The sequence below is a fragment of the Pan paniscus genome, chromosome 5 (genome assembly GCF_029289425.2).
Source record: "Pan paniscus chromosome 5, NHGRI_mPanPan1-v2.0_pri, whole genome shotgun sequence".
Taxonomy (NCBI): Eukaryota; Metazoa; Chordata; class Mammalia; order Primates; family Hominidae; genus Pan; species Pan paniscus.
Genome location: NC_073254.2, coordinates 177,649,210 through 177,675,964, shown reverse-complemented (window position 1 = coordinate 177,675,964; position 26,755 = coordinate 177,649,210). Strand labels below are relative to the sequence as shown.

The window sequence follows — 26,755 nt, the reverse complement described above, 5'->3', positions numbered from 1 at the left end:
AACACACACAATGTGGGTAAGAAAATTCTAGTTACCCAGATGGGACTGGGACTTGGGTTCTGACCCCAAACTCCTCGAAGGCTCACTATGGGCAGAGAGGTGGACAGTGGTAGCTCGCCTGGGCTAACTCACATTGCCTGAGAGGCGTTGGGTGTGATTTCCAGGGACCTCCCGCTTGGTGTCCAGCCCGCCAGAGTGTCACTCAGACCTACCCTGAAAGAGCAGAAGTGGCCGTCTGGAGATTTTGTCCAGCGCTTCTTCAGGGTGGTAAGTGGACTTCACCCTGTGGGCTAAAAGAGTAATTCTCTGGATCTAGCAATGGGATCTCTGGACTAAGCACAGTACACCTCTGGTTTCGGTTCTGTCCTTTTCCTTGGCCATTTTGTGCTCTGGGGGACTGAAAAACAACCCATCCTAGCAAACAGCAGTTTCTGTTTCTGGCCACTTCGTGCTCTGGCGGACTGAGAGACACCCCCAGCCTGGCAAATGACAGTCTGGATTTGGCTAGCCAACAGTGGGACTGGCTTCAGGAATTCGGGTTTTTTTAGAGAGAAAGACTTGAGCTTTTCCTTCTTTCTCCTTGCCAGTTGACTCGCAATAGAGCTTTTCTTCTCTCAAAAGCCAATGCCATGGTGTTGGCCTCTATGTGCATCAGGCAGTGAGCCCAGTGATTGCTTGGTAACATCGGCATAACATTTATCTCTAAGAAAAGTGCCTTTTATGCTACTGGAAATTGCATTCTTTCATCTGCCAAAATATCATCCAGCTTGTGCACCGAGAGAAAGCCAGGGGCAGCGGAAAGAGCGTTTTCCTGGGAATCAAGAAACCGAGTTATATTGTCCCCGCTCTGCCACCACAAGTGACTTAACTTCCCTGGGTCTCTTAGGTGTATATAACAGGGGGCTGGAAAGAGAGGTTCCTATCTATTTTGGGGTCTAGGATTCTGGACAGGGGTTTCTCTGGACCCAACCTTTTTTTTTTTTTTGGAGACGGTGTCTTGCTCCATCACCTGTGCAGTGGTGCAATCTCAGCTCACTGCAACCTCCGCCTCCTGCACTGGGTTCAAACCAGTCTCCTGCCTCAGCCCCACATAGTAGCTGGGATTACCACACCCAGCTAATTTTTGTATTTTTAGTAAAGACAGGGTTTCTCCATGTTGGCCAGGCTGGTCTTGAACTCCTCACCTCAGGTGATCCGCCCGCCTCGGCCTTCCAAAGTGCTGGGATTATAGGCGCGAGCAACTGCATCTGGCCTGTACCCAACCTTTTGACTCCACTGACCCTTGCTTTGGTTTGGGATCTTCAATATGCATGTGACTGAATCTGAATAACACTGAGTAACTTGCCTATGTTCCCCATAAACTAATTTTTTGTATTTTTGCCTTATTCCCACAGATGGTAAATGTGTTGAAGGCACACAATAGGCAAGCACTTAATCAATGCTTGTTTAACTCAAATCCAGTCCACCATTAATTACACCAAAAATCTCAACACCTCTCTACTTAGACTGATTAAAATGAAATTATTCAAATATTCTTTTTTTTGGAGATAAGGTCTCATTCTTTTGCCTGGATGGAGTGCAGTGGTGCAATCTTGGCTCACTGCAACCTTGACCTCCCAGACGCAGGTGATCCTCCCACCTCAGCCTCTCAAGTAGCTGGGACTCCAGGTGCATGCCACCACACCTGGCTAATGTTTTTGTATTTTTAGTAGAGGTGGGGTTTCACCATGCTGCCCAGGCTGGCCTCGAACTCCTGAGCTCAAGTGATCCACCCACCTCAGCCTCCCAAAGTGCTAGAATTGCAGGCGTGAGCCACCATGCCAGGCCCAAATATTCTTACTTGGGAAAATACTTTTACATCAAAAGCAGCATGCAGAAGCTCATCCACAGATCTCTAATTTCACCCCTCCTGCCCTGTATTGACTTTGGAGGACCCAGAGCAGCTGTCAGAGGCCCAAACCTATGAGTTCTCAAAGGGAAATCAGACAAAAATGAGTTTTATCTAAGTTTGATCATAAGATTGGCAATAGTGATTTTGTCCTCCTTTACTGGTGCTCAGTGGTACTTTAATAAAGGACTATAAGAGCTGTGAAATCAAAATGTAAGGGCTGACAGATTTAAGAAATTATTTCTTAGCAAGCATCTTGTGATCAATAGCAGTTTGGTCTAGATTTTGACATACACAAAACTTATTTCATTTATCTTTGTATTATTTTCAATGTTTACTACCTTGCAGAGATGTCTGACAACTCACTAGACATCTGATGTATTGGGTTGAAAGAGGAGAAAACTGAGTTTCTAGTTCTAGAGATTAGTCTGTAATGGTCACCAATTTCTACATATTTTTAAAAAATGTATTCATAATATAAAAGACAATTCCTAAATGCCTATAATTCTTTCCAGCCAAATAGACATACTGATGCCTCTGAATATGTTCTTCCCCCCGACCCCTCTTCTGGAAAAGAAAGAGACCTGCTCAGGTTCCTGGTGTGGTTGGCATGAAGACGGCAGAGGGAATTGGGATCTTCTACCTGATTATCCAACCAAAGCCCCCGCCCTGCCCCAACTATGAGTGAGCAGGCACCAGCTGTGACCACCATGCAAGAACAGTTCTAACTGAAGAATGTGAGGTTTTATTTTTTTAAAAATCTGGTCAGCAGAAAAGGAGTTTCTCAATTCTTTTGTCAATTTCACTAAGAAGAAATACGATTCTGAGACATTCTTTGAATTTCCAGCCCAGTTTCCTCTCTGCAAGGGCCCTGACATCCTCAGAGTGAAGCCTGGTAGGCTTTTGCTTTCTGTCTGGCCCTTGGGGTTGGTCTGCAGACAGGGGTTCCCCCTGAGGGAGCCACTCAGAATGGCTAGATTTGGGGATGATTGAATTCAGCCTGAAGCCTATGAGCCCACCAGAGCACACTGTTTCGCTTCCACGCAGCTTCTAGAAAAGTCCCAGAACTGCAACGCAACTGCAATGCAACCTCACTCACCGCAGCCCCACAGCCTCAACTAACTAACCTAGAAGTCTGGCCTTAGAGTTCCCCGGGTGTTTGAGGTCTGGACATCTGCAATCCGTGACTTGTGCCTCTGGTCCTAGTTCGCACTTAGTCCTGTTCAGTGCCTACCGCGTGCCCCTGCTGGCTGGGGACACACTCCAATCTTTTTTGCATCCTATGTCCAGCTTTGTTCTGGATACACACAGTGTGGATACACGGAGCTGCTGGGGCTGGCAAGTGCTTGCCATGGGGTCTCTCTAATAAGCACCATCTGAGAACCAGGTATTGCAGGCATCAGAGCACACACTCCCACTTTCAACAGAGAAATTCCACTCCAGGGAGGGGGAAGAAACAAAACAGCCTCCCCCAGGTCAGAGCAGGGCAAGGCAGAAACCAGCCACTCCTGGGTGATCTCACATCACCCGGACCTGCTCCGGCTCCTCTTCTGGCTTGGAGCTGGGGAAGAGGCACGCTTCATGCCCAGGCAGGCCAAGCTCGGGCAGGGGCCTTTCCAGGAAGCATTGCTAAGCGGTGGCTGTGGTGTTTCCTGGGAGGGCAGGCCTGGCCAGTACTTCCCTCCATCCAGGCCCTTGAGTCAACCTGGCTGCCTTCCCCTCCAGCCTCCAGGCTTGTAGTGGGAGCAAGGACTCTGCCTTAGTTACCACCTCCAGGAGTCCAGCCCAGCTCCGGGTGCCTGGGAGACACCAGACCCTTGTGGAGCCAGCTTCTTACTGCAGGAAGACCATGAACCCTACATCCACATGGCCCCAGCCTCCATGCCGCCTTGCTCCCTTTCACCTCCTGGGCAGCCTCTTGTCAGGAATGCACAGCTCTTGCAGGGCAGGGGTGGGGTTGGGGAGTTCTAGGTTCTTCCTTGACCTGGGCACAGTGGGTGCTTGGGGGGCGGTGGGAGGCGGGAGGGAACCGTTGTCCTGAGCGGCTTCCTAGCTGACACAACCTCCATTTTCTGAGGAGGCTGCCCCTCTCCACAGCACTACACCTCACACACATAAAACGCTCCCTATATATGTGAGGATATTTTAAGTCAGTGACTCTCAAACATTACTGTGCTAGATGCAGATTCCCAGGTCCTGTCTTCAACAGACTCTGGGTGGTGAGCTCAGGACTGGGCCTGGAACCTGCCTGCGAATGAGCTGCTCAGGTGGCTCATCGGGTGTCTGCTGACCTCATCGAGAGGCAGCAGCTTAGGGACCCCTCCCTCTCTGTACCTGGAGAAGTGGTAGTCTTCACAGACCCTCTCGGGAGCCCCCACCCCAAATCTGCCTAGAGAATCGCATGGAGAGCCCAGCAGCAGCCCTGGCCCCACTAACATAAAACAAGGGGCCAGCCAGGGACAGCGGAACAAGGCAGAGCCCCCTCGCCCCGCTCACAGAGCTTCTGGCCCAGGAGTCCCAGCGTCCACCCTGGGAGCTTCTGCAGCGCCTTCTCTGAGGCTGCACCACCTGTTCTCATGGCTAAACCCCAGTTGGGCATCCCTGGTCCCCACTTCTGCCCTTCATTGCCCAGGGCTGTGGGTGTCGTGGTCACGGATGGACTGACTCGTAGGCCCTTCCCCTCTCTTCTCATGGTTGCCAACCAGGCTACTGCAGGTCCCCACAGCCCCTACGTCCCCAGGCTGCAGCCGCTCCATCTGACTGCCCCACACATGTTTTCTGGATACCTTCAAGCTGCATCTTCTGCCCCTTCCCTGTGAAAAGCTGTGTGAGTTGAGGAACTGAAATCATTTTGTTTATATGTTATAAACACCCAGGTTTCTCACTGAACCCACAAAAACCTCAGATACTAAGGGAAAAAAGTATCTAACCCTCTGAGAACATCTATGTATTCTGCGTTTAACTTTTAAATTCAGGGCCCAGCACAGTGGCTCACACCTGTAATCCCAGCACTTTGGGAGGCCAACATGGTGAAAACCCCATTTATCTACAAAAAATACAAAAAATAGCCGGGTGTGGTGGTGCACACATGTAATCCCAGCTACTTGGGAGGTGGAGGCAGAATCACTTGAAACCAGGAGGTGGAGGTTAAAGTGAGCCATGATCAAGCCACTGCACTCCAGGCTGGGCGACAAGAGTGAAACTCCATCTCAAATAAATAAATAAATTCAACTCAACAATTCAAGAGGTCTGGGTGAGAGCACCTGCTCTGTGCCAGGTGTGCGTGTATAGTTTCTGTTTCCTAATTATAAACTGAGGGTGGCTGCTTTGTCATTTTTGTCCCCCATGTTTATCTGAGCGCTGGGACAGCAGGTCTCACATGCATGCCTGTCGGACACTCTACCTGCTGAGTCAGAATTTCCAGGGGAAGGTGCTCACTTGTATATGTATACATTTTATTACTGAAAATAGTACACGTGGTAAGAAAAAAAAGCAAGCAGGTAAACATTTCCAACCTCCACGGGATTCTATTCTGCACTACGATGGCAGCCTTCAGCCTAGACCGTGCCCTGGCACGTGCCAGCTGCTCAGCAGGTGTTTGATGAAAACTCAGCATGGCCTCTGAGCTTTGTCCCTGGCCCTGACCCCAGCAAGGCATGCTTCTTCCACACACGGGATAGATTGTTTTCAATGAAGCAGAGTGAATGTCGTTCTCAGGTGTAGTTGCAAGAAGCCACACTCAGCAATGCTCTCTGAGGCGATTTCCAATAAAGGACCGCCTTGCACAGGGCAGCTAACACCCCCACGCTCTGAGGACCTGGGCTCCCCGAAATGTCCTTCTGCACTCTGCATTTAAATGCTGACTATTTTTTGGTTTTAGTTTCTTATGGGCTTCCATTCCAAACAACTCATTACAGTCTTGTTCAATTTCTTCTTTCTCATGTTCTAGTGGGTTCGTGATTAGACACACCACGCCTCATAATGTTGTGCTTGGATAAGCAATCTGCTATTTTCACAGCTTCTTCAGGTTAATGCATCCGTTCCTCATAATGCTTCTGTGAGTCAGGCAAGGCCGTGGGATCCCATTATCCAGATGAAAACACAAAGCCCCTAGAGAGAATTCGTGATTTGCCAAGGCCAAGGCAATGAGTAAGAAGTACTGCTTAATAAATGTTTGCTGAATGCATATCTATTAATGCTAGAGTTTATGTAATGACATTTACTGATTTTTTTTCTTCGAATTATAAAGGTAACACATGCTCATCATAGGGAATATCAGAAACATACAGAGAAAAAAACTAAAATTACTTGCCAGTCCAATCACAAAAAAAAACTTGTTTATATTTCCTTATAATTCCTATATATATTAAGATCCCAATGTACATCCAATTTTGTATTTTGCATATTTTCATTGAAATTGTATAAGGATAACTTTTATAAGCCATTAGATATCTTTGATATCAATATTTTAAGACATTCTAACAACATGGCGTTTACAGAAGCAGATTGCAAAGGTGATTCACGAGGACGTGGTGGTTGGCCATCTCTCTGGGATAAGTGGTCTTCAGCCGGGCACCTGCTGCCCCACAGGCTTCTGAAGAAGGTGTACTGTAGCTGTTGCGTAGGCAACTGATGTGGCAACAGTCGGCCCCGCTTCCTGGCTGACACGCTCTTCTCCAGGACAGCTTTGCTCCCCAGCAAGTGCAGCAAAAATTCACTCCAGAATCAGTCACTTGCCTCTTTCCGTGGGCATGACTTTAGAGCCATTGGCTTTAGAGCTGAGTTGGCCACCACCCTGTGCCTGCATGAGTGGAAAGGTATAGTGTAATTCATCATAGACGTATAGTGTAATTCGTGTATCCATTTCCCTCCTGGTATGCATAGAAATTGCTTCTATTTCCTTTACACTATTATAAATAACTCTATCATGAACATCTTCATATTTATTTTCAAGTAAGGTTTCTATTTTGCTCCCTGCAGCCCTGTCCATGGGGGCCTATTTCAACTTCTTTCACATTGAATTTCTTCCATCATTTTATTATTTTGGTTCTTCATGTTTATTTCTAAAACTTGACACAATGTAGAAAGACAGCTCCTAATTCTCTCTCTGTAAATCCAGACATTTCAGAGCTTTCCTTCCAGACTCTTTTCTGGACAAAACATTTATAATGGGTCCAAATCCAAAATAGTATTCATGACAACCTGGAGCTTGAAGTGGGGAAAAACAAAACAGTGAAAACAATGAATGGAGTATGTCTTTAACTGAGAATGAGAAGAAGTGCCAGGAAACATGAGCATGCTGTTATTCCAGGAAGATGCCCTTCAAGATGGCAGGGTGGCTGGGCTCTCGTTGGGAGACCTGAGGGCAGTTCCAGCTTGAGCGGATTCTTTCCACTCATGCAGGCACAGGGTGGTGGCCAACTCAGCTCTAAAGCCAATGGCTCTAAAGTCATGCCCACGGAAAGAGGCAAGTGACTGATTCTGGAGTGAATTTTTGCTGCACTTGCTGGGGAGCAAAGCTGTCCTGGAGAAGAGCGTGTCAGCCAGGAAGCGGGGCCGACTGTTGTCACATCAGCTGCCCATGCAACAGCTACAGTACACCTTCTTCAGAAGCCTGTGGGGCAGCAGGTTCCCGGCTAAAGCCCACTTGTCCCAGAGAGATGGCCGACCACCACATCCTCGTGAATCACCTTTGCAATCTGCTTCTGTAATCACCATCAGTTTCTCTGTAGTCATAATTGTCAAAGTGTGCAAATAGTTATTAAAATATTGATTAAAGAAAACCAACAACCATTTATCATCATGGAAGAGTGGTTGTTAACTGCTTTTATCTCGGCAGAGCTTCATGGGAAGCTTGAAAAAGCTCATTGTTTGTGTGTTTTGAGCTGTAAGAGTTGGGAAGTGTGATTAGACTCAAAGTGCTCACTATCATTTGTATTAGAGAGCTGGGGGGAAATCCGCCCTCCAAGGTTGGGGGCTGAGCAGCCGTGCCTGCAAGTCCTGCTTCCAGATGCTTCTCCCCTAGCAAGTTCCTACAGCAGGGAAGAGGAATCTCTGATCTACATTACTTGAACTTTGTTTTATTGTTTGTTTGCTTTTTTTTTTTTTACCACCAAAGTTCACTTGGTGATTTTTGCAAAATGCCATCCCAATCATTTTTGTTTTAGTAATGACTCCCTACAACCACCCTGTGCACTGTCAAGTGGAAAAACAGAATCATAAGGGCCTGAAATGAGGATCCCAAACAGAAGACATAAAACCAAAAACACAATTCTGAGTCTTTCATTGCTTTTGCTTGAATCCAATCTTTCTTTACTGATGGGCCATTGCTTTTCTTATATTAGAAATTCCTCCTCTCCACAAAATTGGATTCCATGTTTGCACCAGAGTCATTAGTTTTGTTTTCCTCTAGACTTGGTAACAGCTGGGTGTCAGCCCTCTCGATTGGCTACTCTTGTCACTGAACGGCCTACCTGTGGGCGATCTGGGTGATCCATGGCTCTTGAACAGTTTCCCTGTGTAATGCAGACCAGCCAGGTCAGAAATGAACCATCAGAATACCAGGCATCTGTCAAAAGGGGATCAGGGGGACATGAATGTCACCTGGCTCAGAGTAATTATCAGCCATTTCTGGGAATGGCAGCATGTCAGTTGAGGAGTTTAGATCTATGCTGTCCAAGGTGCTGGCCACTGTCTGCAGGGGGCTCTTGGGCACACATATTGTGGCTAGATCTCAAAGATTTAGTACAAAAAAAGAGAATGTAACATATCTCAATACTTTAAATATCTTTACATATTGATTACTTTTCAAATGATTATACTTCCAATAACTGGGCTAAATAAAACATACTATTAAAGTGAACTTCACCTGCTTCTTTTTACTATTATACAGTGGCTGCTGGAAAATTTACCATGTGTGGCTTGCATGTGTGGCTCACATTATAGACTACTGGACAGCGCTGGCTTGGCCAATCAAAATCATTCATTGGAAATCAGGGGAAATTCACTATTTATCCCAATAAGGGTGACGGAAGTGAGAGCAGTCCCCAGTACTCTGCCCGGATTGCACAGCATGGGCCTCACACAGGGGAGTGGCCGCCATTCCTTTGCTAGTCTATTTGCTTGGGAGCACTGAGCTGAGAGCCATCTATTGCTCACACTCCTCTCAGTGGTACAGAAATGAAACGAGGAAGTCTGCAGATAGCAATGGACCCAGCTGACAAGAGGTGGACCACAAACCCCTTCCTTGTCTTGAAGTTATTCTTAGAGCTAAATTTGCAAATAAGGACAACCAAAGTCTTGCCCCTAAAATAACATTTTGTTTTCATCTCATTCTTCCATCTAACGCATGCTGGACACATCTAACCAACGACTCACCTCTGCCGAATGTGAAAATCAACTGTGCACTTTCTGTCCATGTCTATAAAATCCATATATATTATAGGATGAGCCACTGGAGACTAAAATCCTAACATGGCAAAAGTCAAGTTTCTTTTCCCTTCTATCAGAACAGGCACCCCTACAAATCCTGATGCCTGGCAGAGCCCTCCCAGAGCCACCAGCCTGGCACAGGTCCTCTGCCTGCCCGTGGTGCTGGCCCTGCCGCCTCTGTTTAATTTGGCTGCAATTTCCCACTCTGCCCTGACCTAGTCACCACCAGCAAATCCTCCTCTCCTGCTACAGCGTGCGAGAGGCTGTGCTAGGACTGCAGGCGCAATATTTCATTTCATTCTTCCAGCAGCCCGGCAATTCAGGTGGTGCTATTTTGTCCCTGGTTCAGAGAAGGTGACTCTGCAGCTGGAGGGCTGAGCGGCCTCCCCAGGACACAGCCCGGAGTGGCATGGTCTGGTCCAGGCTCTTGGCCTTTCCCTCGCGGAGAAAGAGGACTGAGTCCTCCCTCAGTGTCTCTTGGAGGGATCCCTCTGTGCTCCAGTTCCCTGATACAGGCCTGGCCTCATCTCTAACCCGAGCCCCTCAGTGCCCGCAACTCTTCCTCCTCGTCAGCCCCACCTCTCACTGGCTTCTCCACCAGAGTCAGCACTCTTCAGCTCGCCTGGAACCCGCCCGGGCCTGTCCTTCAGCTGGTGGCAGCCATCTCTTCCCCTTTCTGTCCCCACCTGTCACTCTGCTCCAGCCTTTGCTTCAACACCAGCCTCGTGTCCCCTGTTCCAGCCCCGGGGCCTCGGCGCTGAGCTGTCTCCCTGGACTCCATCTCTGGCTTTCCTGCTCAGTCTCACTCTGTACGTGCTCCTGACTGTGCTGTCAATTAGGGTAGGCATTTGTATTCCTTTCAAACCTTGTTTGACTGCCTGGATTCGAGACCCGTTCCGCCTGCTGGTGACGGGAGCTCCATCCCCTGGCACTGCCTTAACCCGTACCAAACAGCACAGTGAGGGCGTGAGCTCAGCGGCCAGGCAGGCCTTTGAGCTGTGCTCTGCTGATTACTAGTTGAGAGGCTTTGGGAGTTACTCGTCCTTTGCGTGCCTCAGTTTTTCCAGCTGTAAAGTGGGAATCACAGTAGCCTCTGGCTTAGAGGGCTGCCGAGAGGACTGATGGGCATGTGGAACACACACACATGGGGCCCGGGGACAGCGGGCGCTGCGGGGTGCTGGCCATCCCCCCTTCCCACCCTCCACCCCCCACCCCTGTCCTCTCTGCTGTCTCTGCTTTCCTGCCTGCTGACGCCTGCCTTGTGCAGCTATGACCCACCACAACACGAACCAAATCCACTAATTACTCCGAGTACGCCACGCTTGGCAGCCGAAGACATCTAGCTGGGGTCCCCATATTTTCCTGTTCGGTCGCTAGTTTGTAAAATAACACCTCCCTTCTCCTGGTCTCTGCCGCCCCGCATCCCAGTACCGCCTCCTCCGGCCATTCATGGCCTGCGTGTCTTGTGAATCCAGCGTGCACCTCTCTCCTCCAGAGGCCTCCCGTGATTAATCCCTCCTGATCCTCTCCTGGGCGGACGGTCCCTTCAGCCCTCGCAAATTCAGTTCACATTACAGCAGTGGTTCTCTACTGGGGGTGACTTTGTGCCCAAGGGGACATTTGGCAATGTCGGGAGATAATTTTTTTGTCACAATTCTAGTGGGTAGGAGGTGGGGATGCCACTAAATACCCTGCAATACACAGGGGTGGGGGGTGCGGGGCCCACAACAAGGAATTATCTGGCAACAGGGCAGGGGCTGTAAGCCCTGCATTACAATAATCTGTCCTTGTTGATGCTCCTCTGTTTAAAAAAAAGAAGCTGTCAGGGGTTGCACTGTGCGTGCTAGCCCTCCAGCTGGAATTCTTTTGATTCTTCTACAGCACCTAAGACAATACCATGCCTAAGATGGATTAACTGATAATGATTAATTTTCTAAGTAAACAGCTATCCAGGAACATTTTTCATTACATGTCTGGGATATTCTACGATAAAAAATAGCCACGTAAAGGTTTGAAAAGTCTGTGTTCCTTGAGAGAAAAAATGGGGAATTCTCTTTGTAGTCACCAACCAAAAGTTTGTTCAGCTACAGGACAGACGTCCTGCTGCAAGGAGGGCCTGGGGGGTCAGGCAGCCTCATCAGCCCTGATTACGCAGACAAACCATTTGTGACCAGCTCCGTGTCTGTGTTCCTTTCTAGGAACATGAACTTTTTGTTGGCATTCACAAAATTAATATTATATAAGATACGAAAACCTCATCATCTGCCTCTAAGAGAAACATGCCTTTTCTTTTCTAGAATGGAAGTGGCATTGAGGAAGGTGCATCCAAATGATGTAAAATCCATGTTGAGTCCTTAAGGGACAGCTGGGAAAGAGAGGGGCCCTGGAAGAGAACCCTGGGCAACCGTCACCCGGTCTGTCAAAGGTCTCTCCTAAAAACATGAGAACTGAATAGAGGAGAGAGAAGACCATAGCTCCCACTCCCACTTCGGGTGGCAGGATTGACACACAGGGGTGCAGGCACCCCTAATTCAGGTGGGGACTTATATAGAGCACAGGGGACTCAGCCTGTCACTGACCCTGCCCAAGAAGTCAACAGCTGAGGCAAGGCTGATGAGAGTCATAGGCATTCCTGTGTGATTCTTGATAGATCTCTCTCTGCAGAGTGTCACCACCATCACAGTGGTGATCACAGAGAAACAGACACATCCCAAATGCCCACGTTTTTTACTTGCTGGCTCAAAAAGCGTAGAATTCTTTCAAATGATCAAAAATAAAATAAATAAGATGGATACATCCGAGAGATTTCAGTTAAGCCTTTAGGTCCAATTCCTTGTCCTCTAAATCTGTGCAGTCCAGTGTGGGAGCCCCTAGTCCCGCGTGCCTATTCTACAGAGCTCTGGAAGTGTGGCTAGTCTGAACTGAAATGTACTGTGAGTGTGACAAAAGAACCTAAAATCTTCCATTAGTACTTCTTTTTTTATACCAAATACACATCAAAATAATATTTGGGATATTCTGGCTTAAGTAAAATATACTATTAAAATTAATTTACTTTTAAAAATATGCTTTTTTACTTTTTAAATGTCACTGCTAGAACTCGTGCCGTCTCGCCTACGGCCTGCCTTACATTCCTAGTGGAGCTGCCACTCATCGTCCACCAAGGCTGTTATATTTGGGTTTGGTGAAGGCAGCAGAAGATTTTAGCCCACTTCTATTCTGCTAATTTCTACTGAATGTAAAGAATCACTCCCCCATGCACTCCAGGACACTTAGACTTCGAGTTTCCATCCTTAAAGGAAAATGAAGAGATTTTTAAAAAGTGGACACTCCAAATTGTGGTGGTATGTAACATGGCATTCACCCACTTGGACTTGTGTTTTCTCCTAGAAAGCTTTATCTACAGTTTCTGAATAAATGGTGTTCGCTTCTGTCTATCTATGTCAGCCAAGTTTTTTCTCTAAAAGCCTTGGAAGGTAAATTTGGACAGATGAAAATTATGGGGAATTTCTTCCTTACCAAACATGGTGGCAGGAAGAGCCCTCATGGGACAACTCCACTCATCCCGGTGGCACTCCCGTCTGCTTTCCCTGTCCTCTCTCTAAGTACCCGCTAGGCTCTGAGTGCTGCCCATGTCAGACTTTCAACTACATGGTAGCCATCAATCAACTCATGTTTGTAGGCAATGATTCTTAATCTCAGAACTTATCTACCAGAAACACAAAATAAACAGTTAATGTATCTCCCATCCTTACATGTAAGTTTTCCAGGGCACAGAGGGAAGGGAGATACAGCTCCCCCAGAGCAGGCTGTATCTCCCCCCAGCCCTCTCCCACCCCCCAGCATATGAGTCTAAAGTAAAGAAGTGAGAAAGGTCACCGGGAAGGCAAAGGGTGAGTTGGTTTGATCATGACAAGGGTTCGGAGGGTGATTATTATGGCAGAGTCTCAGTAATATCACAGACGTGCATGTGGACCCCAAAGAGGACACCTCAGCAAAGTCCTATGTTCACAGAGTGTGCGAACACGTGGATGACATGAAGGCATCCGTGATAAGGAAGATCCCATCCTTGCCAAACTCTAGTCAGGCATCTCTGAGTGCTCTTCCCAGCGAGGCCCTGATTTGGGGGCTTCTATGTCTGTTTCTGCAATGCTCAATTTTAGCAAAAGTCCTGCTGAGTCGAGTTAGCCAGAACCCTCACCCTCAATATCTGATCCCCTTTGCTACACAATGGGGCTCCTCATCCCCCACCATCCCCCAGGGAATCTCTGACCACCCTGGCCTGCCTTCGCCTGGAATCCGGTTAGGTTGGTTTAGCCAGAAGCCCCCTCAGCCCTGAGGCTTCCTTTTAGTAGTCTTCCATCCACTGCTCCCAACTCTGCTCCTTGGCTGTAAATTCCCACTGTTCCTTGCTGTATTTGGAGCGGAGCCCAATGCCTCTTCCCTACTGCAAACCCCACTGCACTGGTCCCTATGACCCTGCATGGTCTCCCTGAATACAGTCTGCCTTCATGTTTTAACAAATGTCCTGAATAATTTTAACAATGAGGTGTGAGAGGTAATCAGGGACACTCTGAGTGTGTAGTTTGGCAGATGACTCTAGGTTAGATCAGATTCCCAGTCACAACTCCAGCCACCAAAAACTTGCAGATGTGTATTATAAGGCAGGGTGTGGAAGGCTCCTGGGGCCACTAGGAAACAAGCTGTCCCTGAGAGGCTCTGCAGGGAAGGCCTGGCTTCTGAGGCCGCAGCCTCTGCTCTCTAAGTCCCCTCCTGGGCTCAGCATGGCTGGGACTCTTTTCCATGCCGTTGCACCTGCTCAGCCTTCCCAGGTCAGTCTCCTCCCAACCAGGTCCCGCCACACCTCCTTGCCTTGGTCCATTTCCTCTGTCCTCATTGAGTACTTTGCTTCCTTTTGTTCCTGAGCTGCCTTTCATGTTACCTCCACACTTGGAATAAAAATGCCTCCCACTTCCCAAGCACAAAGAGCTGCCCACTCCCCTGATTAACATCCTCCAGGGGGGTTTTTCTCCTGAAAAGCCCATCTGGCCTCCCCTCCTCCTCACGCCCAGCACATCCACTGCAGAGGGCTGTTCCAGAGATTATTGTGCCCAATGTGCCGCCTGCCCTGCCCTGCCGACTCTGCATGAAGGGTTTCATCTCTGGCTTCCTTCTAAAACCCAACTGACTGACTCACTCCCTCACTCACTCAAAAGAGCTACCGTTCCATCATCTTGCTTTATCCTCCCAAATACACCAGTTACAGTACTAATGATAGTAATATTCCAGTGAGTCATTGAAATATCTTATTTTGCAGTACCTACAGTTTGCTTGTTGAATTTACATGGGTGTGCACGGAGCTTTGCATTTTAAAATTAACAGAAGACGTCATTTCTTCTGTTTAAGCAGTGGAACCGTCGAAATAATCCTCTAAAGTATTTAGGTTCCCAGATTTTCACAACCAAGCAAAGGAGAAAGAGGGATTTATTTCTAGAATCATGGAATGATAACGCTGGAATGGCTCTTTGCACTCAGTGGGTCTATTTTACAGACACTGAAACTAAGGCCCCAAGAAGTCAACACACTTCTCAAAGTCATAGACTAAGTTCATATGGCTATTTTAAATATGTAATAATAAGGAATAAGATGCTATTTATCTCACAGGCACTGCAGGGAGGGAGGTGATTAAACAGAACGCTCAAAGTAGAGGAACTTGTAGCTAGCAAAACTCCTGAAAATACGACAGTCCTGGGAGTTGCAGTGGAGAGGAAGCAGAGGCTATGCTGTAGAGGAAGGTCACAGGAGGGACGTGGAAAGGCCCCAGGGCTGTGCTTCTCACATTCAGGTGACTCACCTGTGGTCTTGTTGCAATGCAGATTCTGATTTACCAGGTGAGTCAGGGCCCAAGAGTCTGCATTTCTAATAACTCCCAGGCGATGCTGACATTGCTCTTCCGTGGGCCTCAGTTTGAGTAGCAAAGATTTAGATATTCTGTTTCAGGAGCCAGGAAGTTAAAAGGAGGGCTATATAGTACCTGGACTTGGAACCAGACCCCATGCCAGGGTCCCAGGCCTGTCACTGATTGGCTCTGTTGTCAGTGGGTGGAGTTGCACTTGTCTCTGAGCCTCAGTTTACTCATCTGTAAACCAAAGGAGTTGTCCAGGATGACCTCCATGACTGCTGAGGTCCCTTTAAGCTGGAATGTCCCATGACTCAGAGCCCTGCAGTGGCCAGCACCCCAGGAGGAAGGGAGGGGACACGGAAAGCTGTTGTGAGAGATGGACAGACCCACAAGTCATCACCTCTCTTGATGCCCTTGGCTGGGTAGGGGTGGGCCTGGAATTTTCACTAACATGCTCCAGACCACTCTCTCCATGCTTTGACTGTATTCTTGAACCATGCATGTGGTCCCAAGTTTTCCATCCTCTTCATGCCACTTGGTCCTTTACTCCCCACTACACCACAACCTCTGTGTTCCTTGCCCTCAGGATGACCTTCTCCTCGCCCTGGTTATGCCATCATCCTTCCCCTTCCATGGCCCTGTACATAAGAACTGATTATAATCATAGTATATTCTGTGTTTTAGCAGAGCATGTCAACATTGCTGTACGCCATCATCGCACCAGCTTAACACAAACTCTAAAGAAAGTGACATTGGTGCAGTAAGAGAAAGATAGACTTCCCCTTACCTGAAAGGAAGTGGTATCCTGGCTTTAGGGAGGAGTTCATCAATTCTACAGAGGAGATTTCACATCTTTACACAGGTACACAAACTACACAAAGAGGGACATTCAGGAGGGGAAACACTGTGGTCGCTAGAATCCCTATGTGACACCATGGTCTCTCTAGAGTGTCTGTGTGACACCGTGTTCTCTCTAGAGTGTCTGTGTGACACCGTGTTCTCTCTAGAGTGTCTGTGTGACACTGTGGTCTCTCTAGAGTGCCTGTGTGATGCCGTGGTCTCTCTAGAGTGTGTGTGTGACACTGTGGTCTCTCTAGAGTGCCTGTGTGACGCTGCAGTCTCTCTAGAATGTCTGTGTGACACTGTGGTCTCTCTAGAATGCCTGTGTGACGCTGCAGTCTCTCTAGAATGTCTGTGTGACACTGTGGTCTCTCTAGAGTGCCTGTGTGACACTGTGGTCTCTCTAGAGTGCCTGTGTGACGCCGTGGTCTCTCTAGAGTGTGTGTGTGACACTGTGGTCTCTCTAGAATGCCTGTGTGATGCTGCAGTCTCTCTAGAATGTCTGTGTGACACTGTGGTCTCTCTAGAATGCCTGTGTGACGCTGTGGTCTCTCTAGAATGCCTGTGTGACACTGTGGTCTCTCTAGCGTGTCTTGTGATGCTGTGGTCTCTCTAGAGTGTCTGTGTGATGCTGCGGTCGCTAGCTAGAATGACTATGTGATGCTGTGGTCTCTCTAGAATGCCTATGTGAACTTAGGAATTCACACTCCTAGGCTCAGTGCAGGCTGAGCACCAAAGTGTGATCTCATCAAGTGAAATAACCCCCTTCTCTCAATTTCTCTTCCTGTAAGGAGGAAAATGCCACTTTCCACCCACAAAGCTCTCTAGAGGACCAAGAAGACAATTCTGTGAAGGACATCCACCAGGAGAGAGGAGCTACAAGACAGCTTTCTGGAGCTGTCCTCCTAAGTCCCCACGCCAATCAGTGTATAGTAATGTCGCCAACTTCAAAATCACGGAAATATGTTTGCATCAGACAATGGCTTCAATTCCAACACATGGTACATTCCCACAAGTTTGGATTTCCATAGGAAGAATAAATAACACTGGCTTCCTTGAATGTCCTGGATGAAAACCACACATCCTTCCAAATCCTGTGGAAAAACATCTCTGGCTCCCTCCTTCCCTTAGAATCAGACCCTTCAAAATCTTGTGGTATTTCCCCAAATACCATAATTTTGAGTTGTGACATCTGGTTTCCAGTTCTCCCAGGCTGGGGTTTCTTGTTAAAGGGACATCGGAATCTCGACATCCCGAGCTGCCACCCTGACCTTGTGCAGGAGTCTCACTGCCCCACTTCCTGGCATCCATGCACTCTAGATGGTTCTAGCACTTCCCCCAGACAAGGAAGCTACACTTTTTTCTAGGATGTACCTTTTTAGAAGCCTTTGTCTCTTCCAGAAGGTATGTCCAGCACGATGGGACTCCCCCACTCTCCCTTGCCTCAAACATCACGGAACATCTAGACATCAGTGAGCGTCCCACTAGAAAAAGGCCCCTGAATCTTCAAGAAGCTCCAAGAGGGGAGTTAGATTGTCTGGAAATTCCCCGAAGTTCTTCCTGCTACACCCACTGGAGCCCAGGATTTGAGAACCAAGCCCGCCGGCCGCGGCATACTAGGCTCGGCTTTCTGTTTCGAAGCTCGAGGCTGCACCGGGGAGAGAGGATGTGGTCCATGGGAAGGGGAAGTGCCACTGCTCCAGGGAGCCAAGCATGGCTTCCTCAGGGCCTGGCTCCTCAGGCAGCAGGAGGTGGGCAGGACTGTGCAGCGGGTAAGAGCACAGGCTGTGATATCAGATAGGCGGGTGTTGGACTCCCAGCTCTGGCCAAGTGACCTCTGGCAAACCCCTTTCCTCCCAAGCACTGGCATCCTCACAGGTATAACAGGATACAGATGGTGGGCAAATGCCGCGGCCACATCCTACACGGGGAGAGACGCTTCATCAACAACAGCCATGAACACTGTCTGGCCTGTTCATCAGGGCCCAGCAGACCCATCACACAGACACATGGTAAAAGCACGAGGAATATTTCATTTCATGGTCACAGGTAAGTGCTTAAGCTGGTAGTGAAGGAGGAAGCCCAAAGGCTACTGAGGCGGCATCACAGTGACGGTCAAGAACAGGCCAGAGGCTGGCTGCAGTGGCTCAAGCCTGTAATCCCAGCACTTTGGGAGGCCCAGGCGGGCAGATCATCTGAGGTTGGGAGTTCGAGACCAGCCTGACCAACACAGAGAAACCCCGTCTTTACTAAAAATACAAAATTAGCCGGGAATGGTGGCGCATGCCTGTAATCCCAGCTACTCGGGAGGCTGAGGCAGGAGAATTGCTTGAACCCGGGAGGCAGAGGTTGCGGTGAGCTGAGATCATGCCATTGCACTCCAGCCTGGGCAACAGGAGCAAAACTCAGTCTCAAAACAAACAAACAAACAACAACAACAACAACAACAACAAAAACAAGAACAGGGCGGAAAGCAGCACGGAGGGAGGATGGGAGAGGCAGCAAGGACCCCCACACTGGCAGGTGCAATCCATTCTGCATGGACCTCCATGGCCTAGTCAGAGTGCGTGAGAGGCTGAAAGGGCCACTGCAAATAAAAACTACACAAAGCATGAATTGTGGTGATATTGGAGGTGAGTAAAAAGATGCAAATATGAATTGGGGGAAATGTTCAGAAAATCTCACCTTCTGAAAAGAAAACTGGCAAAAAGCAATCAAATTAGCCACCTTTAATGCCTGCTATGTTGACCCTGCCAGTTTTTTTTTTTGGGGGGAGGGGTGTCTATTCAACAGTATGGACAACTAGTATACAGTACACAAAGCGACTGTGCAGTGTATGAAGATTTAATCACAGATCAATCACAGCCAGTAGACTACTCATTAGGCAAAAATCAATGAAACCAAATCAATGAAACCATCAAATTTTAAAGCCATTTTATGGTGAATATTGACAACAGAAAATGAAATTAATACTGCCTTAAAAAAAACCCAACAAAAAGACCCCCAAAATTGCATATGGTAAAAAATCAAATCACAAAAAAAATTTTTCTTAGTAGAAATAATAGTTCTATAAAAAATTCATAATGGCAGCTTTCATAATACTGATTGGTGAAAAATCTTAGTTATAAATTTTATGCAGAGAAGAAATGACTCCAATAAAAAGAATTTTAGTGAAATAACAATGTAAATGAAAACAATTGGAAATAATTTGTGCGATAGAGAAAATTATGGTCTTAAATTGACTTAGTCTTTTCCTCAGAAAGCATCTTCTCCAACAAAAATCCATTAGTGTTGTTAAAATTCCAATTAAAATGTTTCTACTCTTAAATACAGAATTAAGATATCTTTGATGCGGGAAAAGCCCAGCAAGTCAAATCAGTGGGTCAAAACTTCCTGTGGTTGTGGAAGTCTTCCCAGGGGATGCTCTGTCTAGGATGGGGTGGAACTGTGTCCCTGACAAATCCAGGCTTTCCTAGGGTCAGGAAGTTGCTGTGCTGTGCTTTCTAGAAATTTCCTCGAGAGACTCTTTCAAGGATTAATTTAGGAAATAACAAAAGATAAGCTTTACTCTTAGTAAAGTGACTGGTTCTGCGTACTACAAGAAAGTTTATTGGATGATGACCGAAGATAGGGGAGAAGGAGGGAGAGGGAGTAGAGGAGGAAGGAGAGAAGGAACACACACACACGTGCACGCGCGTGCACACACGGGTGCATCTACTCTGCCTGGGGAAGTGGCATTCTACCTCGTCAGCAACATGTGCAGAGTGGAGGTAATCGGTCTTCAGATTCTGCCACAACGCAAGTGAATTTTTAAAAGCCCACCAGCTTCCTTTGATCTGGTTCCACCCTTACCAAGCAAAGTCCATCATGTATATGGTATCTGGGTTACTGTGCCTTGGAAGAGGCGCTTCCTAAATCACTAGCCTTGCTTTGGGAGCCAAAGCTCACATTTCAGCTCCTCACTCACTCTCCGCATTGACTTCTTAGTCTCAGCATCGGGTCAGGACGGTGGAACGGGTGGGAAGAGACGAAACCTGTGGAATGTGAAATACTTTCCCCTATTTTGATCCCTGGAAAGGTCTATCCCTAATAGAAATTCAACACTTTGATCCTGTGATTTCTAGTACAGTTTTTGTCATTTTTTTCTAACCCCAAATCAGTTGCTTATGATCAGATCATCCTTGGGTGAACTGTAAAAACTGAGTTTCTGAAACTGAAGTTTCCAAGCAAGCCTCCAGTGACCCCAGCTTCCCTGGCCCCCTGCTGCTATTCTTTGATGTCTTTTTAGCTGCACCCTAAGTCATCGGGAACATTCTTTCAGAAGAGAGAAGTGTAAGGCATTTCAAGAGCCTTGAAACAGACTCTGAAGCCCAGAGCCCTCCTCCTCCCCACCTACTCCTCTCAGAAGTTTGAAGACAGGGGAAAGCTGTTTAAATCCTTGGCAAATCTTCAATAAATTACTCAGATGGCTGATTCCAAGGGGCCATTATGGGCTTCTATAAGGAAGAGATCTACAACGGATAATTAGAATGAATAACCCTAACCATAAAAAGTTTCCAAATCTAATTGTTCATTTTTCTTTCTTTAGCCAGATAGCACAACATAAATGTGTTAAGATTTCATTGAAACAACCTTATCTTCCAAAGCTAAGTAGTATACGGGAGGACTCCTTATGAAGGGTTAGATCAGTGATGGAAACGAGCCCAGCTTGCAGGTGCCTGCACCCCTTCCTCAGCCTGGAGGAGGTACAGCTAAGCTGGCAGGCAGCGGTCCCAAAGACATTGTACCAGCTCTGCCATTTATTCCTGTCACGCTTAGGTAGCTTTTTATGAGAACGTACGTTTGTAGAAGGTGGAGAGAAAACTGAGTGGGAAAAGAGAAGAATTAGACAAAACAAAAAACGATCATTTACTACACATCTACAATGTGCCAGGCACTTTTCCTATAATTGCTAATCCTGAAAAGAACCTCAAAAGATCCATGCCATTACTCCTATTTCACAGATAAGAACACAGAGGGATAGAGTTTAGAAAACTGCACCGCTCACCTAAGTCACGCAACTAGAGAAAGGGTGAGCCAGGATTCAAACCCATGTCTGAGGCCCTCCAAAGCCCTCTCCTTCCTCTTTTCCTTCTGCTTCTTCCACCCCATCTTTTTCCTCTCTCCCATCCCACCCTCCTTCTACTTTTTTCTTTCTTTTTTTAGGGGGAGTCTCCCCTATCGCCCAGGCTGGTGTGCAGTGGCGTGATCTCGGCTGCAAGCTCTGCCTCCCGGGTTCATGCCATTCTCCTGCCTCAGCCTCCCGAGTAGCTGGGACTACAAGCATGTGCCACCACACCCGGCTAATTTTTTTTGTATTTTTAGTAGAGACGGGGTTTCACTGTGTTAGCCAGGATGGTCTCGATCTCCTGACCTCGTGATCCGCCTGCCTCGGCCTCCCAAAGTGCTGGGATTACAGGCGTGAGCCACTGCGCCCGGCCTCCTCCTCCTTTTTTTTTTTACATCTTCATAGAGGTATAATTTATGTACCACAGCAGTCACCATAGAAAGTGTGCAATTCAGTGACTTGTAGTGAATTTATTGCATTGTGCAACCATCACCACGACCTAATTTTAGACCATGTTCATAATCCCAACAAGCTCCCTCATGTCACGTGCAGTTAACCTGCACTCCTACCCTCCCAGCCCCAGGAAATCACTAATCTCCTTTCTGTCTGTAAAGATTTGTGCTTTCTTGGACATTTTATACAAATGGAATCACACAGTACATAGTCTTTTGTATCTGGCTTCTTTCCCTTAGCAAATGTCTTTAATGTCCATGTTGTAGCCTGTATCAATACTTTTCTTCCCTTTTATTGCTTCATGGAATCCAATTGTATGGATATACCACATATGGATCATCAGTTCATCCTCTGATGGACATCTGGGTTGTTAGGTTTCACGCAGCTATGAATATTCATATACAAGTCCTTGTGTGGACATATCTAGGAGTGGAGTTGCTGGGTCATATAGTAATGGTGTTTAGCTTTTGGAGAATTCTGAGAAACTGCTTTCCAAAGTGGATATACCATTTTACATTCCCACCAGTAATGTACAAGGGTTCCAGTTTCTCCAAATCATCACCAGCATTTGTCATTGTCAGTCTTTTTGGTTAGTGCCATCCTAGAGGGTGTGAAGTGGCATCTCACTATTTTATTTTTTTGGTTGTTGTTGTTGTTGTTGTTTTTTGACACAGAGTTTTGCTCTGTTGCCCAGGCTGGAGTGCAGTGGCACCATCTTGGCTCACTGCAACCCTCCGCCTCCTGGGTTCAAGCAATTCTCCTGCGTCAGCCTCCCCAGTAGCTGGGACTACAGGCTCGCACCACCACACCCTGCCAATTTTTTTTATTTTTAGTAGAGATGGGGTTTCACCAGGTTGGCCAGGCTGGTCTCAAACTCCTGACCTCAAGTGATCCTCCCACCTTGACCTCCCAAAGTGCTGGGATTACAGGCATGAGCCACCATGCCCTGCCTCATCCACTTTGTAAGAAAGGCAGAAAGCCTGTTCCTAATCGTGCTGATTTTGCAGATGCACCTGCACTAACCTGGAGATGGGGATCACTGCAGGAAACTGCATCACCCCCAGTATGGGAGCTGGGCCCTTGCACTGAGAAGAGGATTTTCAAGTTACCTGCTCATATATTGTAGGCATAAACCACACAGTTTTGAAGGAAACTAGGTTTGACTTCCCTCTCTCTCCTCAATGATATAAGGAGCTGGAAAGAACAAGGTCTGAAATCTGGAAACCTGGGTTCTAGGCTCCAGTTCTGCCACTTTCACCCATTTAAGCCCCTCTTGGGGGCTTTGTTTCCTTATCTGTAAAATGGGTGTAATAATAAAGTTTTCCTTACAAGGTGGCTTAGATGTGGAAAAAAATGCAGTGATAGCCATGGATGGGCCTGACAAATGATTAAAGTGCTACAAAATGTGAGCCTTAAAATTATGCACTAGCATGCCCTGTCTTGGAATCCCATGATGCAGGGGCTAAGAAAGAGATTGTCTGCCCACTGCTGCTTCTCCCTCCCCCTCCTTCCTACCTCAGGACACAAGACAGCTGCAGTCTAGCAGATGACACCACACACTCCACACACTCCCATTTTACTGCTCCCTTTCCAGGCAGCAGGGATGAAGGATGAAGGCAGATGTCGAGAGAAGGACAAAGCTGTGCTTTAGTACTTGGGGAATGGTAGGACCAGAATAGGCACTTTTCAGCAAGATCCACAGTTCTATCTTCTTACACTGTAGACAGGGAGGTCCCTCCAGCTTTAGTGAAGGCTGCAAAGGAAAGTCCATAGAATAGGAGGAATCCTGGAAGAGAATTATCTCTGCCAAGTGATTTTTCAGGCCTAAACATTATGTTCACACCAAGTCATCACAGCTCCTCTGCCATGCTTGTGAAATTTACCAAAGCACCACAGCAAAGCTATACATTCACAATCACAAACTTTTAAGAGCAAGAAAAAGCACTCCTTTTAATAAAAAAAAAAACTGTAAAAGTTTGTTGTGTAAGGGATTAGGATCTGTTTTAATATCTTCAAAATGGGTTGTAATAAACTTTAGTATAGGTTTTAATATCTAAGGAAAAATAAAGCTATTCATCTCAATACATATCACAGATACATGTTTATTATACCTAAATAAAGGAAATTCTCAATCCTGGCCTGGATAAACAAGAAAGCTGCCTAAGATGTAACTTTCCTAGATTTATATCATGGAAACTGGTCATGCTCCAAGGATTGCAAAAGGGAGTAAGGGCAGCAACCTACAACTGTAATCTCTTGGGGTGGAGACTGCTTAGTAGAGTGGAATCAAACACTTGGGTTTCAAAGAAACATCAGAAGCACAGCTCACACTGATGCTTTGCTCGAGTGGGCCTGCAGTCCTGCCTCCAGGATACCTGTCCCTCCAGCCTTATATCCCACCTCTTCTTCAGCTCATCCTGCCCACCCAGCGAGCTAAGGAACGCTGACTTCTGGCCTCCTTCCTTCCCAGCGCTCAGCCCCTCCTGCACAGCCCTCAGCCTGCCTTCCCCACTATAGCTGGGCCCAGGCAGGAAGTGACCAGAGGCCATGGGCAGACTTTCAGTGTTACCTATTTGCCTTTCCAGATCGGCAGCTTCATCAGGCGTGGCTCGTGGGAGGACTCCGGGGTCGCTAAAGCTGGTGCGGAGCAGGGTCCCCATCACAAAGAAGAACAGGATGCCAGCGACTGCAGGGATGGCAGGGGTGATTTTCACCGCCAGGTACGGACAGCTGCCGACAGGTTGGACAGACCGGAGAGAAGGGGAAAAGAAAGGAAATACAATGTTAGGAATCAACAGTAAGCAGTCTTTATCTTCTAAGAAATCGAAAGCTTATTTGGAGGAGAGAAATTGATTTCCATTAAAAATTCATCTATGTGAAAGATTTACGTTTGGGGAGGTCTGCAGTTCTGTCTTACAGACAATTGAACCCCCACTCCCCAGCACGACGCCCAAGCCCTCTGCTCTTACAGGAAGATGCTGGCAGAAGAATGAAAATAGTCCTGCTTGTATAATCAGTCTAAGACGCACAGAGCTTGTATAAATAGACACGTGTCCTCTGTGCTGTAAACACGGTTTAGGAGTGTATGAGATCCCCCCCGCCCTCCCCTGGGATTACATAATAGAAGAAGACACCAATTTAGAATGATCTTCATGAGAGCCAGCCTTTCCCACTTGGGTCAAATGACTCGGGAACTTTCAGCCAGCACCAAACGCTGAGGACTGTACACACACTTTCAAAGGGCAAGAAACCAATTTTCCATGTTCTGGAGGTAATCTATTCCAAAGTGAATGAGCTATGGAAATGGACTTGCAGGCAGGTTTCTGAAGATGATTTAAGGGATTTCAGCAGCTGGAATAGAATCATCTCGTGCTTTTCCAGAGGGCATCTCAGCTATCAACAGACGAACATGGCCCAACTCTTAACTCGACCTTTTCACTGCTGTCAGTCTGACATGCTGACATGAAGCAGGGATTGTTATGAGTCAGGGAGAAGTGCCACTGGGACAGACTAAACTCTACAAGAGACCAGCCTGGGAACCAGTGTCTGACATTTGGTCTCAGATCCAGGTATTCTAGAGCCGGAGCAGTTCTTACCGTGGCCCCTTGATGCAGTCAGATGCCTGGACCTAAGTGAAGGATGGGATCTGCAGTGACCACAGTCAGTCCATTGTCGCCACATTAAATAACATCATGGGTATTGGGGAACATGATGCAGAATCATGGAATTAGGACATCTGGCGTGGAAAACAATGCTAGATTGCCCACCTCATCAGAAGATTCTCTTCCATGTTCTCAAGACAAAACAGAGATGGGGAGCTGGAGAAGAAAGGATTGGGAAGCTCAGCTCTGCTCAAGACTAGGAAGCAGACAGGGCTCTTGGTCTTGGAAGCCCTGGGAACCAGCACCCCACTGCTGTTCAGGTCTCTGATGGATGGCAAACAGATGCTGGCACGAGTCTGGGACTTGAGAGCCACAAGCCGTGATCCCCTTTGCTGAGACAAGTGATAGAACATTAGTGCACCAGCCTTCAAGAGGCCTGCAGACCTAGACACAGCTTCCTGGAGCAATCGCTGATGTTGACAATGTGGACCGTGGCTGTGCAAGTTTCCTAGCATGAGGAGATGTACAGCGAAGTATTTAGGAATAAAGTGCCATGATGAATGCAGCTTACTCCCAAATAGCTCAAAAAAATATTGTCTAAACAGAGCAAATGGGATCAAGTATTAGCAAGAGGTTAATCTGGGTAAAGGGTGAATGGATGTTCTTTGTAATACTCTTATTCTTGTTACTTCTCTGTAAGTTTGAAATTATTTCCAAATAAAATGTTAAAAAAAGAAACACAGTCTACATTGAAGGCATGAAATTACCCTGGTATGAAATTATATATATATATATATATATACACACACACACACACACATACATACATACATATATATATGCTATATATATAAACCCTGAATACATATAATTTTAGTCTAAAATAATCTACTTTAGGGGGAATTTTTTGTTACAAAATGGTTAGGGAAAAGAGCAACTGTGTAGAAAAGAATTTTCCAAAAAAACTTAAATTCACAATTCGACATAGTTTGAACAACGGCAGTGAGTAAAACAAGCCCACGTTTTTCCCCCTTCTCAAGATTAATGAATTTGAAGATGATGTTGGCACAGCAAAGCCAGTTTCAGCGAGGGCACAGCTGGACAACATGAACCAGACAGACCCGGTTAGGAGAGAGTGTTCCACCTCAGGTGTTGACAGCTGTGATTTAACTCTATGGAGCTTCTCCAAGGATGGCTACTTGTGAATGGCCAGAACCCTCCTGTGAGGGTGACTTAGTAGATCTTAGGCTTTGGTGTGCTTATTTTTTCCTTTTTGGGTCTGAGAGGCAGCTTGGTGGACCGCAAAGTCCACCTGCTCAAAGTTGCAAAGGCTGCCTCTTGCTCTTACAGCAAGTTCTAGCATGCCTTGCCCTCCACCGTTCCCTGTCCCAAGTGCACTCTCTGCAGGGTTGGGATCTTCCACAGCCACCCCACTTCCCCAGGCTGATGCCTCTGCGGCCTCTCATCACCTCCACCCCCTAACCAGGATGTCCCCTGCCACACTCTCACTGCAGGGATAATACACTGTAGAT

The 26,755-nt window shown here is 47.1% G+C and overlaps 1 protein-coding gene across 5 annotated transcripts in view; it reads right to left on the bottom strand.

Annotated features, from left to right (window-relative positions):
- The window catches only part of ZDHHC14 (zinc finger DHHC-type palmitoyltransferase 14), a 296,986-nt gene that overhangs the window by 107,231 nt on the left and 163,000 nt on the right, over positions 1-26,755 (bottom strand). For all 5 annotated transcript variants that reach the window (XM_008975146.4, XM_034963136.3, XM_008975166.4 and 2 more), the window contains exon 2: positions 24,191-24,351. In XM_008975146.4, the coding sequence (XP_008973394.2) occupies positions 24,191-24,351 (161 nt within the window). The remainder of the gene's footprint in view (positions 1-24,190; positions 24,352-26,755) is intronic.